At 41.1% G+C, this 16,363-nt stretch overlaps 1 protein-coding gene and 1 long non-coding RNA gene across 6 annotated transcripts in view; one reads left to right on the forward strand and one right to left on the reverse strand.

Moving 5' to 3' along the window:
* Positions 1-16,363, forward strand: part of LOC123958642 (Golgi apparatus protein 1-like) — a 34,135-nt gene that overhangs the window by 17,151 nt on the left and 621 nt on the right. The window contains exons 7-27 of one of the 3 annotated variants that reach the window (XM_046032130.1): positions 33-219; positions 777-994; positions 1,441-1,562; positions 1,818-1,919; positions 2,490-2,643; positions 2,858-2,875; positions 5,924-6,061; positions 6,280-6,366; positions 6,491-6,553; positions 7,761-7,874; positions 8,058-8,146; positions 8,299-8,416; positions 9,006-9,098; positions 9,220-9,357; positions 11,417-11,540; positions 11,624-11,766; positions 12,246-12,347; positions 12,464-12,571; positions 13,386-13,506; positions 13,659-13,765; positions 16,118-16,354. In XM_046032130.1, the coding sequence (XP_045888086.1) occupies positions 33-219; positions 777-994; positions 1,441-1,562; positions 1,818-1,919; positions 2,490-2,643; positions 2,858-2,875; positions 5,924-6,061; positions 6,280-6,366; positions 6,491-6,553; positions 7,761-7,874; positions 8,058-8,146; positions 8,299-8,416; positions 9,006-9,098; positions 9,220-9,357; positions 11,417-11,540; positions 11,624-11,766; positions 12,246-12,347; positions 12,464-12,571; positions 13,386-13,506; positions 13,659-13,765; positions 16,118-16,285 (2,514 nt within the window). In that variant the 3' untranslated portion in view covers positions 16,286-16,354. The remainder of the gene's footprint in view (positions 1-32; positions 220-776; positions 995-1,440; positions 1,563-1,817; positions 1,920-2,489; positions 2,644-2,857; positions 2,876-5,923; positions 6,062-6,279; positions 6,367-6,490; positions 6,554-7,760; positions 7,875-8,057; positions 8,147-8,298; positions 8,417-9,005; positions 9,099-9,219; positions 9,358-11,416; positions 11,541-11,623; positions 11,767-12,245; positions 12,348-12,463; positions 12,572-13,385; positions 13,507-13,658; positions 13,766-16,117; positions 16,355-16,363) is intronic. The other 2 variants (XM_046032128.1, XM_046032131.1) reach the window with 2 other exon arrangements.
* LOC123958643 overlaps positions 11,211-16,363 on the reverse strand; it is a 12,784-nt gene continuing 7,631 nt past the window's right edge. Inside the window, exons 1-5 of one of the 3 annotated variants that reach the window (XR_006822134.1) lie at positions 16,145-16,311; positions 14,423-14,608; positions 13,582-13,709; positions 11,611-13,491; positions 11,211-11,458 (exon numbers count right to left, since the gene is read on the reverse strand). This is a non-coding gene — a long non-coding RNA (uncharacterized LOC123958643). Of the gene's footprint in view, positions 11,459-11,590; positions 13,492-13,581; positions 13,710-14,422; positions 14,609-16,144; positions 16,312-16,363 lie in introns of those variants that run through there. The other 2 variants (XR_006822132.1, XR_006822133.1) reach the window with 2 other exon arrangements.

Genomic DNA, 16,363 nt, shown 5'->3' on the forward strand with positions numbered 1-16,363 from the left:
TAAATAACCCCCCCCCCCCCCCTTCATCACAGTGTCGTGACGCTCTGACCACCCGTCAGAAGCTGATCTCTCAGGACTACAGAGTCAGTTACTCTCTGGCTAAAGCCTGTAAGCTGGACCTGAGGAAGCAGCGCTGCAGCCTGGACACCAACCTGCCGCGAGCCCGCGAGGCACGGCTGTCGTACCTGCTGCTGTGTCTGGAGGCTGCTGTGCACCGCGGTGAGTCAGGGGAGGGCGTGAGGTGTAATTTACAGCTCTGTTTTCTGACAAAGCCAATCATTATGATAATTGGTACCCATCCTGCCTGCCATTCAGCCTGTTCACCCTGCTGCCTTCTGGGAAGAAATATTTAAGTTTCTGCTGCCGCACCACCAGACTGCAGAGCAGCTTTTTCCCCCCAAGCTATCAGACTCTTAAACTCTAATTCATCCTCAGCACTGCTCCACTGAATATAGTTTGTTTCTCTTTATCATTTTTCATAATTGATTCTTTATTAATGTATATTGTCTGCTATGAAGGGAGTTACAAAACACAATTTCACTCTATAACTTGTTATATTGTGACAATAATCCTACCTACCTATTATCTTCAAAATCATCAAAGTGCAAGACAGTAGGGTTATGAAGGTGGACTTGGACTAAACTAGGGGATTCATCCATACATCATCAGGAGAAAATGTTAATAAAATGTAAATACATGCTAAATGTATAAGCTTGTTATTTATGTACCTTACTTGTGTCATCAGGGCTTAATTGTATTCATTTTACGCTCTAAAGGTCGTCCTGTCAGCGGGGAATGTCAGGGGGAGATGCTGGACTACCGGCGGATGCTGATGGAGGATTTCTCTCTGAGTCCGGAGATCGTTCTGCACTGCCGGACGGAGATCGAGGCGCACTGTTCCGGCCTGCACCGCAAAGGCCGCACGCTGCACTGCCTGATGAGAATCGGACGCGGCGACCGCGGTACCACCATCGACAGCGTCTGCCAGAGCGCCGTAAGACCACAGCGCTACCTGTCGCTGTGACTCTTTAACGGCATTAAAGAGATACAAGCAGAGAGAGAGACAGGACTATGGCTAGAGTCACTAACCAATAACTTGAGTTTGTATTGTGCCAGTTCAGTTTTTAACAACCACGTCAATTAATTTAATTCTTTAACAGCTCTTTTTCTACGTGGTATTTCCCTCATGTTTGTGGGGGAAAAAAATCAGCCTGTAGGTACTTTGACCAAATTGGACCAGCTGCTTTCTAGCAAAATACAAATAATTTATTAAATATTGTGCACGAAAATAACTGCTTTTGTCGTACAAACTTACAGTACGTAATACTAACCTAAAATATTATGAATTATCATATAAATCAGGCAGTTTTATCATACTGTAACAAAATAAATTCCAGCTGCTGACTTTTCTATGTTTTCTACCCTTTATTTTCGCTGCAGCTACAGACTTTGATCCAATCTGCCGACCCCGGAGCCGACTACCGGATTGATCGAGCACTGAACGAGGCCTGTGAGTCCGTCATCCAGACCGCCTGCAAACACATCCGCAACGGAGACCCAATGTGAGCCGGTTACACACACACACACACACACACACACACACACACACACACACACACACACACACACACACACACACATATTGTATTGTGTGCATTATATCTATCACAGCCTTATGTTGAATAATCTCAATTTAAAATCCTGATCAGTTGAAGATTTTGCTCTTTTGCGAATAACAAATTATTCATTAATAGTGTCTGTCAGTAATAGACTGTGTGTGTGTGTGTGTGTGTGTGTGTGTGTGTGTGTGTGTGTAGGATCCTATCGTGCCTGATGGAACATCTGTACACAGACAAGATGGTGGAGGACTGTGAACACCGACTGTTGGAGCTGCAGTATTTCATATCCAGAGACTGGAAGTGAGTCTGAATTCATCATTTGACAATTTGCACTAACAAATCTAAACATTATTGACGTGACATTAATATTCCACAGACACAACAACAATACAAACATCATAACATTGTGCCTTAAAGTTCATTCTTGACAAAATAATCTAAACTAAAGGTCCATTTAGTTGCTTTTTCCGGAGTCTTCATCAACATATGATAGTTCAGTTGTCATCACATCAATGTCAGTGTGGCTCTTGCATCACAAGATGTGTGCATTGCACTGTTGCTGCTGATAATAGAGCCAAAACAATTGTGCAATGCTGAATCCGGCATCAGAGTTCATTTCATTAGGGCTGTGTGAGAAAAATCTCCAGATAATCTGAGGAAAATAAAAAGAAAGAAAGAAAAATGTAGTTTCCTCAGACTTTAATCTCCAAATTCTGGCTTTTTTTTTTCCTTCAGAAATCTAAATTTGAGTCTCAGAATATTGGCATGAATCGTAAAATTAAAAAAACATGGCTGTAATGCTTTTTCGACCAAAACTGAGCTGTAAATCGGAGGAAAGAAATCGTTTCATGGCCCCCTTTTGTCTCCCAGACTGGACCCCATCCTGTATAAGAAGTGTCAGGGCGACGCTGCTCGACTGTGCCACACGCACGGCTGGAACGAGACCAGCGAGCTGATGCCACCGGGCGCCGTCTTCTCCTGCCTCTACCGCCACGCCTACCGCACCGAGGAGCAGGGACGCCGGGTACGATGACATTACAAACACACTCTGATTTCTGGAGAGGTTTTGATGTATTTATCACTTTATGAAGGATTGTTTGTTTTTGTTTTTTTATCAGTTTGTGTTTTGGTAAACTCTTGTTGTTGAGTAGCGTGTGATTAACGGAGCTGACAGGGAAGTTCTCTCTCTCTCTGACAGCAGGATCAGCAGGTGTAACTCTAATGTTTTTATTTACCAGGTGAACCCAGACGAGCAGGTAAGTGGTCGGTGGTTCCCTTTAATCCGTATTGATCCTGGTGATGGGTTAAATTAATTATGATGACGGCAGTGATTGAATCAATGTCTGTCGCTCAGTGATAGGCTCGGGCTGATTTGATGTGGTGGGGTGTGTTTGTGTGACGTCCTGCTCCTCAGCAAGGCCAAGCAGTGCTAGTTTGTCTTGCCAACAGCAGTAATTAAAATCTTTAATTTTTAATTAAGTAATTTCGGGTGTTCAAAGTCTCCAAAATTTGCCACACCACTCCATTTAATACACCGGCTCACTGCTGCAACTCACATCCATTACCAGACTCTGGTGCTGGTCTACAAGGGCAGTGAAGGGAACTGCTCCTTCCTACCCACAAGCCATGGCAAAACCCTACACGACAACTATGCTCCTCTGCCTCCAGACAGTTGTAAATGTAAATGCTCCGTACTTGTATAGCGCCTTTCTAGTCTAGTCAGTTGAGACACAGTTTCAGCACCCCATGCTAGCACTTAAAACTGGCATCTCATTTCTAAACTTTCTAAAATTACTGAAGCACTGAACATAATTTTAGTTGTTTGTTTCAGAGGGATGTACTTGGGACAAGCTAAATGAATATAATGATGATGTCTGACTGGCCCTGCTTGGCCCCGATATCCATGTAATCAGTGTTTCTCCACGAAACACAGTGAGTCCACTTGGCCCTGATTTGGGCAATTGAACTCATCTGTGAGGAGACTCTTGACAACTTGATTTGATATGATTATATGGTCTCAGTAATGTGTGTGTGTGTGTGTTTCAGGCCAGTAAGTAGTTTTCTGGAAACTGAGGTAGTTGGTTCACAATTCAAAGAGCTGTGTAAGACTTGTTATCAGTGTTCATATCAAAAGGGAATGGATGGTAGTTTTTGCCTTCACTGTGTGAAGCAGTAAAATACAAAGCAGTTAGTCCAACAGTAAAGTAACAGTTGTATAGCTGTGTCCTTTCTCTTCTCCCGATATGATACACTCTCAATAGTTTACTCTATATTGAGCAGTAATTAGAGCTTTCGGACATTTACTAATCACTACTTTTTTGGACGTAATAAATGTCAGTTAAACTTCCGTGAATCTTAATCAGTAGTGGTCAAATGTTCAACTGAAACCAACTGTTACCAATAGTTAATAGAAAGTCGTTCACGTTGTATGATTGCAAAGTTATAAATAATGCATTGATTAATGTCACTATATTGCATTAAACAAACTGGCTGAGGTTAGGTAATCCACACATGTAGGGCTGCAACCAGTATAAGACAATATAAAAGGCTGCACCTAACTCAATTTCTTTTTTTTTAATTATTAATCAATTAATCATTTGGTCTATAAAACATCAGGAAACAGTGAAAAATGGCCATCACTATTTCCTAGAACATAAGCTAATGTCGCCATGTGGTTTGTTTTGTCCTTTCAAAGATATTGAGTTTATTATAATGTTAAGACAAGAAGCTATAATCATCAAGTGTTTGGTTAATCTGTAACTGTTATTTAATAATTGATTAATCATTTAAGTTTGTGTCTGTTGACTAATTGTTTTACTACATGTATACTTTTCAGGCATGTACATATTTTAATGTGTCAAGTCGGATTTATAGGTAGGTAGGTTTATTATCACAATAAAACAAGTTATAGAGAGGAATTGTGTTTTGTAACTCCCTTCTGCTACATAGCAGACAATATACACAATTATAAAAAATGGTACACAGAAATAAACTATAATAAATAGAGCTGTGCTGAGGATGAGTTTAAGGGTGCTTTCACACCTGTAGTTCGGTTCATTTGGTCCGAACCAAGTGTTGCATTTTAGTTCTGGTCCGGTTCACGTTCACACTGCAGTTTTACAAACGAACCAAGAGAAGTAACCATGACGTTACACAGACGTACAGGTAACTTGTTGATTGGACAGCTTTGGCGATTGTCATCCTGCATCAACAGGACCCACGTGGGGAAATCAAACTCTGGTGACTGACAGAAGTTTGTGCGGCACTTTAAAGCTTCTGATCTGTATCACAAAGACTCACAAAGTAATAATTTATTATAAGCATGATTACTAACGCTAGACAGCAGATCGACCGCATAAAAACAGGACATGTACAGTAATAATTTGGGGCTTATTCACCTATAGTATACTGTGGTATCTGAATACTACTTGCCCTCTTTTTTTAAACAGATTTTAACCTATTAATCAGGGAAATACCCGCGCTGACAAGTAGGCTATAACTTTTTAATATAATAATATTTTACAAATTATTTTCATAAACATAGCGGCTTATACAGATCAATTATAAGATCGCTGAACACATGTCGCTGTCAGCAGATGGATTTATTAGTGGTTTAGCTTTGGAAATAATGTTTAGATCACATCTCCGCTTTCATAAAATCCTGTGTTTGGTTTGTTTGCTTTCACACCACAAGCGAACCGCACCAGAGTTCGTTTGAAAGCGTACCGAGACCTCCTTGAAGAGGAGAACGAACTCTAGTGCGATTCAGCCGAACTAAACGAGGCAGGTGTGAAAGCACCATAAGAGTCTGATAGCATGGGGGAAAAAGCTGCTCTGCTGGCAGCAGAAACTTCTATATCTCTTCCCAGAAGACAGCAGGGTGAACAGGCTGGGGTCGGTACTATTTATCAGAGACATGTTGACATTAATGCCAATTATTAACCTGACACTGGTAATTACAGTAACTCTGAATGCGGCATTAGGGGCTGTGTAATTAATTTTGTACGTGAGGTTCCTCACAAGAATGGATTATAAACTAGAGCCAATATTATCATCTAATATTAACTTGTCACAGATACAATATGTCTTTTTTTCACTTGTAAAATGTCTCATTCAGAACATAATCATGCTCACGATTCTTTAACTAACACATTTAAGAGATTCTTATCAAAATGCTTATTTATGTTAAATGAATACCAGCCGATTTATTGTTATTTTAACACTTAAATAGCATGTTTGCATCAGGCTCAACAATTCGTTATCATCAGGCTCTATTACAAGCTTGTGGCTGCGTGTGTTTGCAGTTATCTCGGGACTGTAAGGTGGAGGTTCAGAGGATCCTCCACCAGAGGGCGCTGGATGTGAAGTTGGACCCTGAGCTTCAGAAACGCTGCATGACCGACCTCGGCAAGTGGTGCAGTGAGAAGACGGACACAGGACAGGTGAGAAGGAACAACACTACTGATATCTGATACATTAACCCAGTGATGGATGTTTGAATGCCCTCTGTTGGTTGTTTAGTTCATCATAAAAGCTTTTCTTATATCTAATCATGTTTGTTTACAGTGAAAACTCCTCTGAACCTTTAACTTATCACTAATACTAAATCATGTATACTGTAGTGAACATTTCCCACATCTGTGTGTGTGTGTGTTTCCAGGAGCTGGAGTGTCTGCAGGATCATTTGGAGGACCTGGTGTCTGCCTGCAGAGACGTCGTGGGCAACCTCACCGAGCTGGAGTCAGAGGTCTTTAATATAAAGTGGAAACCATAAATGAATGCTCACCTGAGTAGCTGTGGTGTTGAAGTGAGGTTTTCTTTATCTGAGCTGCACATTTTGAACTTCCCGTGTGTCTCGCTGTTTGTTGCAGGATATCCAGATCGATGCTCTCCTCATCAGAGCCTGTGAGCCCGTCACCCAGGCGCACTGCCATGTGAGTGCATGTACTTTTCTAGCTGTGCTATGAGAAGGTTTTCATATATGTTACGACCCGGCTCGTGGGGAAAAGGGAAGCAACATGAACCAGAATGTTTTGGTAAAAGTTATTTATTTGCAGGGTTCACAAAAAAGAACGGAAAAAGGGCTGGTGGGTGCTGCTTAAATCAAAGAAATAAATATAACTTAAAGAGGTCTCTCCAAAATGAGAGATAGCCATTAGCTACTTTAAAATCAACTTAAACAAAACTCTCGCTGACCAGTCATCAATAATCAAAGTGAGACAAAAATGAGCAGAACCCTCTAAACCTAGTGTTTCTAAACATAAACTGAATCTACAGGTGTCTGGTTGGTATCAGTTAACCCCACTAAGATCCTTGCCCAATTTGACTACCACAGCACTTGTAAATCACTCAACGAAAGCTCCTACTGAAGTTAACACATTCACTAAAGTAGAGAACAATACAAACGAAGGAAAAATCGCAACTGCCAGGTTCAACAGGGAGGCAGGTATTTAAACAGGGGGAATGTCTGGAAGGCTGTAGATGATTGGAAGGGACTGCCGACCGGAACCAGGAAGTAGGCAGGTCTCGCGTCAGCCAATCCTCTGGATCGCACATCCTTCTTAACATGACACACAGATACACATACACAAATTATGGCTTTGCCCCATTAGCAGTGCATGTTTATTTTTAACAAGCAATTAATTCCTAATTTTTTGTTGATCTCTTTTTGTGAAGTGCCGCCATCGAGACAAAATCACTGCTTGACCAAAACTGACCGTCCATAAGAAAGGATCTTAAAAAAAGAAATTTGCTTCCTAGAGGACAAAAGCTGTCCATGCAGATATTCTTAAATGTCAACTGGTGATGTCTCATAATCCCACTGCTGGATTAAGAGTTTGACTTTCCCTCTAGTGAGATCCAATGTTTTTCCAAAACAATCATATAGTGTGGTGTAATGAAAAAAGAAGGACAACAATATAGACCACTCTTAGAAACTGCTGTTCATTACCTTATGTATTTTATTTGACCTTATTTATGTCTTCTGGGTAAGGTTGTACATAAGCCATTACAGGCTTCTACAACACCCTCACATGTACTTTTTTATATTTCTTTAGATTTATGAGTTTTTCCTTGAACTATATATAAAGAATAATGTTTTGGATAATTAATGTGTGTGTGTGTGTGTGTGTGTGTGTATAGGATGTAGCTGATAACCAGATCGATACAGGGGATCTCATGGAGTGTTTGGTTCAGAATAAACACCAGAAGGAGATGAACGAGAAGTGTTCAGTCGGCGTTACACACTTCCAGCTGGTCAGTTAGCATGACAACATCTTTCTCTCTGTAAACTCTGTCTTGCTCTGTGTTAATTCGTTTTTCCTAGTTTTATTGTAAGTACTTTTATAAATTAAAATATTAAACTGTTTAATATGAGCGATATCAATAGATGTTATATCAATCAATGTCAGTTTCTCCCTCTCTGCGCTCGACTTTCAGGTTCAAATGAAGGATTTCCGGTTCTCCTATAAGTTCAAAATGGCCTGTAAGGAGGACGTTCTCCGGTTGTGTCCAAACATCAAGAAAAAGTGAGTTCAACATTCAGAAAGCTGGAAACTTAATTTGTATTTGAAGATTTTTTTGTTTGTTCTTTGTGAGCAGTCAGTTGGTTTTGTTTTATAAATGCGGTTGATTTACCTGGACATAATTCGCACTTTCCATCATGTCCGTCGCCCCGCAGGGTGGATGTAGTCATCTGTCTCAGCACCACGGTGAGGAACGACACGCTGCAGGAGGCGAAGGAGCAGCGGGTTTCACTGAAATGTCGTAAACAGCTGCGGGTGGAGGAGCTAGAGATGGTACCTGACACACACACACAGAGCTGATCCCCTGACTTTTCATAGTGCCAGGTCAACATTTCAATTCTCCAGTTTTTTGCTGCTACACTGAGATTCCCGTCAGTCTCAGCTGTACTTTGAATAGTGCATCTACCAAATGTTAGCATGCTAACATGCTAAACTAAGTGAATTTTTCAAAAAGTATACCTATTAAGTAGTGTTGTAGTCAAGACCGAGAACAAGTAAAGACCAAGACCAGAGATTATCGAGACAGAGACAAGACCAAGACTTTTAGGGGCTGAGACCAAGTCGAGACCAAGACCGAGGGGAGTGCGAGTCTGAGACGAGCCCATCAAAAATTGGTCTTAAGACGGGTCTCAAGTACTACAACACTACTATTAAGTATACCGTAAGTACAGCCTCACTGCAGACGCTTGGACCAAATGTACCACATTCTGGGGAAAATACCTCATAATACATAAAACAAGTCTCAAAATCAGGCAATGTGTGAAAACAGGCTTCTGTTATTCAGTTTGCTGGTAAACTTTCTCGCTCATTTTGTTAACTTTTGTAAAGTAAAACTTCTCCTCCTCCTCCCCTTACCTCTCAGTCGGAGGACATTCGATTGGAACCAGAGTTGTACGATCCCTGTAAGTCGGACATCAGTCGTCTGTGTCCCAACGTGGCCTTTGGTAACGCTCAGGTGAGGAGCATCAGTCACAGAAGTAACATCTGGAAACAAATATCAGACATTTTAAATTCATCTCTTTCTTTCTCTCTCGTCTGCTCTTCTCTCTCTCTCCTCCGTCCTGCCTCATCCACAGATGATCGAGTGTCTGAAGGAGCAGAAGAAGCAGCTCAGTCAGCGCTGCCACCAGCGGATCTTCAGGCTGCAGGAGGTGGAGATGACCGACCCTGAGCTCGACTACCAGCTGATGAGAGTCTGCAAGCAGATGATCAAGGTGACAAAGAGGAGGAAGTTTCTGATTCCAATAGCACCTATTTTGGAATTAAAATTTCCAATAATAATTTATATGTTTGGCAACATACAGCATATCATAAAGACACTGTATTTGTAGTACTGTGTCTTTTGTTTGTGTAGTATGTTTTAAAAGATAAATATGGTTTCATACAACTTAGGTCTTATATTTGCCGTTTTGGACTTCACAAAATGAATCGCTGAGATCTGGGAACACGGGAACTAAACAGAAGTCAAATCGGACAATGATTAGACAGACTGTAAACAAAATATTTTTCATTTAGGACCTAAATTTCTTGTTGTAAACATCCATCACAGTTTACAGACCGACTTCCCGCTTCAACTTTGACCAGTGGGGTAAGAAGTATTCAGATTCTTCACTTGAGTCCTGCAATCAAAATCTTAAATGCAGGACAGAAGAAGTATTATCAACAAAAAGTATCAAAAGTAAAAGTATTTGTTCTGGTAATAGAATTGGCCCCTGACTGGCATTTTGTTATTAATTATACAATATATTTAATATGGATTCATGAATGCGTTGGCAGCTCTTTTATTGTAGCTGCTCGAGGTGCAGTTAGTTTAGTCAAGTGGTTCCTAACGTAGAGGTCGGGCCCTCCAAAGGGTCACAAGATAAATCTGAGGGGTCATGAGATGATTAATAGGAGACGAAAGAAGAAAAAGTGCTGATTAACATATCTGTACTTGTTTTCTGTAATCTTTTGTTGTAGGGCTGTCCCTGACTAAGGATTTACATAGTCGAATCTGAATCGTCCAGTCCTGCCTACAATCAAATAATTTGTCTTTTTGTGTGTGACAGTTGCGGGGATGTAACACACGGTGGCTCCGCTTTAATCTTGAGAAGCTGCAGAGCTGCAGTCTCTATTCATTCAACTTACACTGTAAATTTCCAGCTAAACTGAGGCTTTTTTTAAGACCCTTTTCTCCCTCTTTCTCTCTCGCCTGTCATTCACCGGTCTTGTGCAGAGTTTTGCGTGCATGCCGTGCTGCCGACAATTGCATGCACGTCGCGGTTCCTCGTGGGTCTATTTAAAGAAGCCGGCTATTTAAAAACAATAAAATATTCTTTGTGTGGTTCATCGACAGTGATAAATTATCTGAAAGTCCACGGCCAACACCGGTGAAGCCGGGGCTCCATCCCTTCAGCAAGTCTTCCTCATCTGCCACTACATACACGCTACGCCTACACATGCGCACTGACGCCCCAGGGTTAGGGTTACAATTTCGGATTCATTTACGCACTTTAAAAACAGTAATTGAAAGTTTTTTTTCTTTTTACATGTTCATTTACAGCATTAAACATTGAAATGTATATTGTAACAGGCTGTATATTAACTTGTTGGAAGAAAACTGGTAGATCTATGTAAAATCAGACGTTGAGCACCCCCATATCGCCAAAATGGCGTGATCCTTGTTTCACTGCGAAGCTTCGACTGTGAGACTGACAGTCGAATCAGGCTCCGCCCATCAAAGCATCGAATCTTCGACTATTCGGGGTAAACACTATTTTATTGTGGAATATTGGAAAACTTTACCTCCTCTGATGTTTATCCATTTTAAGTTTAGACAGTTAATTACTGACAAGGAGCCCGAACCAGACACCGTGTTTTGCTTTAAGGGATCACAAGCCAAAAGGATTGGGAACCATTACACTTTTACAATGGATTGTATTTTATAAGCTAAGTTCAATAAAAGTTCAGTAAAAAGTCAAATATTTCACTCTGAAATATATTGGAGTAGAAGTATAATGTAGCAGAAAATAGAAACACACAAGCAAAGTACTATACTTCAAAAAAACAATTACTCTCCAACACTGAGTTTGGCCTAGTGCATTTTTTTTTTTTTTAATGAAGGACTATTAGCCGCATTTCTGTTGCACTTGCCTCCAAATAAAGTAGTTTAGATTATCTGGTTATTAACTGGTGGCTCTGTTGTAGCGACGTCACTGTGTTCCCAGATCTAAGCGGTTGTAATCAACTTTTTGCTGTTTGGTTGTTGATGGAAATCCAAACACTGTCCTGCAGCGGTTTTGTACCGACGCGGACGCCAGAAACGTCCTTCAGTGTCTGAAACAGAACAAAAACAGTGAGCTGATGGATCCAAAATGTAAACAGATGATCACCAAGAGACAGATCACACAGAACACAGGTCAGTAAAAAGCCTGGAGTTTAATAAAAATGAAAGGAGATTTAGTGAACCTCATCTGACTCTGACACACCTCCATCCTGCAGACTACAGGTTGAACCCGGTGCTGAGAAAAGCTTGTCGAGCAGACATCCCAAAGTTCTGCCAGCCCATCCTGAACAAGGCGAGCGAGGACAGCGAGCTGGAGGGTCAAGTCGTCGCCTGCCTCAAACTCAAATACGCCGACCAGGTCAGTCCGCAACTACATCACAATCGGCTTCCTAAAATCTCTGCTAGAAACTACTGTAACATGACCGTATTACAGGCCCGTATAGCTCCAGTGTGAATGTGATCAGGGCCCTCCTGCAAATGAGTGAAGCTCCCTGAATAAATAAAGGTTAAATAAAATAAAAACAGTTTTACACAATAGACTAGCATGTCAATGAAACTTAAGAATAAATAAAAATGAAACGGTGAAAGGGTAGAAAAGGGCTATAAACCAACAATAAATACAAATGTGGGATCTACACTTCACTTGGATCTTAACCGTTGTGGAATGAAAATGACAAAATGTTTCTTGTAGTCCTATGAAGTTGTGTTGGCGTTGGAATTACAGGTACATAGTTTCTACTGTATGCCATACTTTGTCTTCATGATGGACTTTAAATATGTAAATCTTTTAATGGCACTGGTTAAATTTTGTGTTCATTGGCCTGGGGTTTGGTTCAGAGGTTGTCTCCAGACTGTGAAGACCAGATAAGAGTAATTCTCCAGGAGTCAGCGCTCGATTACAGACTGGACCCACAGCTGCAGATGCACTGCTCAGATGAGGTACACACACAAAAAAAACCTAGGTCTAATTTGGATATCTAGTTGGCTCTGCATCAAATCCACTCTTGTTTTCCTGTTTGTTTTTACTCTACATCCTCCTTCCTCTCCTCCTGCAGATCTCCAGGTTGTGTGCGGAGGAGGCAGCAGCTCAGGAGCAGACCGGTCAGGTGGAAGAGTGTCTGAAAGTGAACTTGCTGAAAATCAAACAGGACGGCTGTAAAAAGGTAAATATTATTTACCATTATTGTTCTGTTTGTTGCACTAATTTAGGATTATTTAGATAGCTATGACTTCATCTTGATATCCATCTTGATAAAGTTAGTTTAAGGTATTCTTAGTACACTATTCTTAACTACTTGACTTAGTTAAATTTGCATTATTATAATGTGGTAATGCTGTTAATGTGTCAACAGGGACTATTTAAAAATAATTCCTTCTTTGTTGGCGTGTTCAGGTGCTTGTGGACTCTCAGGAAAAAGGCTTTAATTAACCAACAAGCCAGTAGTTTGCTTTAGAAAACATCCACATATCCTTTACATATATTTTTTCCTCTGCCAATTTTTGACTCACTGGTGAAACAATCCAAATCACAACATCACAGTCCCACACACATTTGCATCCATGCAAAGTCATTTTCTATCCTTCCTTTTTTTTGCCGCTTGTCCGATGCCGGGCAGCTAAGCAAGCTTGTCTAGAAGTCCCTCGCCCCAGTAAAGTTTTCCAGCTCCTCCTGGAGGATCCTGAGGCATTCCCAGGCCAGATGAGATAGATAATCTCTCCAGCGGGTGCTGGGTCCTGATCAGATCGCCAAACCACCTCAACTGGCTCATTACATTACGGCCACATTGAGTCTAATGTGAGGTCAAAGACTGTACTTATGCAACTTGACTGGACTCCACCTGGGCGCCAAACCATTATCTACAAACATTTACAGGCATTTAGAGGATTCAACATGTGATCTGAATGGATTTGGTGTTGGTGCAGAAACTCAGTTTTGTTTGCTCCATCTTCCTCCTCTTTGTTGTTTCTTGACTGCAGGAAGTCCTAAACATGCTGAAGGAGAGTAAGGCGGACATCTTTGTGGACCCGGTCCTCCACACAGCCTGCGCTCTGGACCTCAAACACCACTGTGCTGCCATCACACCTGGCAGAGGGCGACGTGGGTGCTTTCATTCAATATATTTTTATAAAGATGGATCAGTTTTTAGATGTGAAAGAATTAAGACTCGCTAACCTGTGTGAAAGCCTTCCAGTGAGATTCCCCATTGTGTGTTTAAATCTCTTGATTTGCTGCTTCCTCTCACCATCCAGAGATGTCGTGTCTGATGGAGGCATTACAGGACAAGAGAGTGCGTCTGCAGCCTGAGTGTAAGAAAAGACTTCAAGACCGCATCGACATGTGGAGCTACGCTGCAAAGGTAAACACCAAGAGGCTTTTCACCTCATCATAAAATGGAATTTTGTTTATTTTTATTCTTTTAGGTTCATTAAAAAAATTATTGCATAGACTGTATAAAACAAGTGGACGTAGCCACCGTGACCCGTTAGTTTGTGTACTACCGTGTTGAAGCCTCGAGTTTGGCATATTGGCCGTCGCCATCTTGGTTTTTTGGAACCAGAAGTGACCATATTTTGGAGAGGAATACGCATGGCTATGCCTGACAGGTCACTTTGGTAGCGACTTGTCAATCACAAAGTAGCCACTGCCTAAAGCATACCCTGCTTTATCGTCTATATTCCTCCAAATTGTATCATAATTTACTAAATGAACATCATGCTGTATTAAAGAAGACCTCAAACTAACGATTGAGACCATAAATCACTAGGAAAGTGTTTACTAAGGTAATAAATCAAGTGAGAACTTGGGTCATTTTCTCAGACTGCTGTACAATCTAACTTTTTTTTTGCAACCAGTGGAGTCGCCCACTGTTGGCCATTACAAAGAATGCAGGTTTAAGGCATTGGCTTCACATTTCAGACCCGGAGGCTACATCAACTTCTTATATACAGTCTATGATTGCAAGGCACCAAATGTCATCTGAGGTAGATTTGAACAAACTTTTATGTATATCTACTTTTGAGTTGATGGTAGTCTTTATGAGAATATGAAGTCATCGACTTCCCCCCTGGATGTGGTCCCTTCAAGACTACTGAAGGAGACTATGCCTACTGTTGGTCCTGTCATCTTGTCTTTTGTAAATAGCTGCCTGACATTCGGCTTTGTCCCCGCTTGTTTTGCTACTGCTCAGGTGAAACCTCTCCTGGGGAAAAAAAAAAAGAGTTAGATCTCTACATCTTGAGATCTAAAGAGAATACATTTACAGACCTGTTTCAAAATTGTCATTTTATCTTAAGTCCTAGAAAATTTTCAAATAATTAGTGGCACATCTGTCAGACAGTAACGTTTTTGAAATATTCCCATCTGACCGAGAACACTGTCAAATCTGTGAGCAGCGCTGGTTAGCACTGGGAACATGAGAAAATGCTAACCTGGTTTTCTCCATAGCTCAAAATTGAACTCAGTTTAGTACATAACATAAATTACGGCTGCTGCTGGTGAGAATTGGTCATTAGTTTTGTAGGTATTTGATCATAAACCAAAGTGTTGGAGAAATTAACAGCCAGAGTAAAAATCTGATCAACAAAGTTATTACAGTTCATCGTCTGGTGACCATGAACGTTTTACCAAATCCTATGACAATCCATCCAATAGTTGGCGAGACATTTCACTTTAAACCCCAATGACAATTTGCTAGTGGCTCTAGGGTAAAGTCATTAGGAGACATCGTCTAGAAACCATGAATGTGTGAACAAACTTTCATGGTAATCCAACCAGTACGGGAGAGCCGGGACGACTGAAACACCTGTCAGATATACGTCATTTTAAAAGATAAAGTTAGAGACATAAATTATTTGTTGTTGTGATTAACAACTCGTGTGTGTGCTCTATCAAGACCAGGTGTTATCTTGTAAAAATGTGGAACGACTTCGGTTTAATTTCACTTTGAACGAAATGTTTCACACACGGGTGGGACGGAAGAAACAAATCGATATAGGTTTAAATTATTTGTTATTCTTGTTTTTTTATTTAAAATGCTTGACAGTGTCCTTGTTAAGATGTAATTGCAAACATATTTTGTCCTTTTTCTCAATAAAAAAAAACTTTTAGAACATCAAACAGTTAATGCGCATTCGGATCAGATCTCGGCTGCACTTTTTATGGTCAGCCCATTTTCCTTGTCGACTGTGAAGACCCTATTATTTGGCTGTAAGTATCCTGATGGTCTAGCCTGCAGCCTAGTGGACTCTGCCCCCCACTCCTGCAGTATCTAAATAAGGTAGAATGGCTGCGTGTCTCCTGACGTTTAAACTTCACTAGCTTCTAAAGTGTAAAACTTTGACATTTAAAACTTCAGGATGTGTGAAAGTACTAACTAATCTGTCATGTGATAATGACAATGGCACATGAAAACACTAAACACAACTCGTCATTCAAAAAAATGACCGCTTGCGTGAATTTGCTTTCCGTGATTGAAAAAAGCCTTTTCTGTATAACTCTTGTCAATATGTGACTTATCCACCTGATTTTTCCCGGTAGTTTGGCATATCAGACTTGTATTGGCTGGGAGAAAATGACTGTGGTTCATTCGTCACAGCTCTCCTGTAGATGTCAAGATATTTCAGTCTGGACCAACTCGGGGACCAACAAGCAGACACACATTTAAAAAGCTGGATTACTTCACTACAACAGTAATCTTTCTGTCCTGCAGGTGGCGCCAGCAGAGGGCTTCTCAGACCTGGCTGTGCAGGTGATGACATCTCCCTCCAAGAACTACATCCTGCTGATGATCACACTGAGCGTGTGCGTCCTCTTCCTGGTGGGGCTGCTGTGCGGTCGGATCACCAAGCGAGTGACAAGAGAACTGAAGGACCGGTAGAGGACAAGCGCTCAGACACAAGACGGACTCCTCGCACCTCCCCCCTTTCTCTTCTCCCTCTTCCTCCTTCTCCTCCTC

Source organism: Micropterus dolomieu, linkage group LG20, assembly GCF_021292245.1.
Source record: "Micropterus dolomieu isolate WLL.071019.BEF.003 ecotype Adirondacks linkage group LG20, ASM2129224v1, whole genome shotgun sequence".
NCBI lineage: Eukaryota > Metazoa > Chordata > Actinopteri > Centrarchiformes > Centrarchidae > Micropterus > Micropterus dolomieu.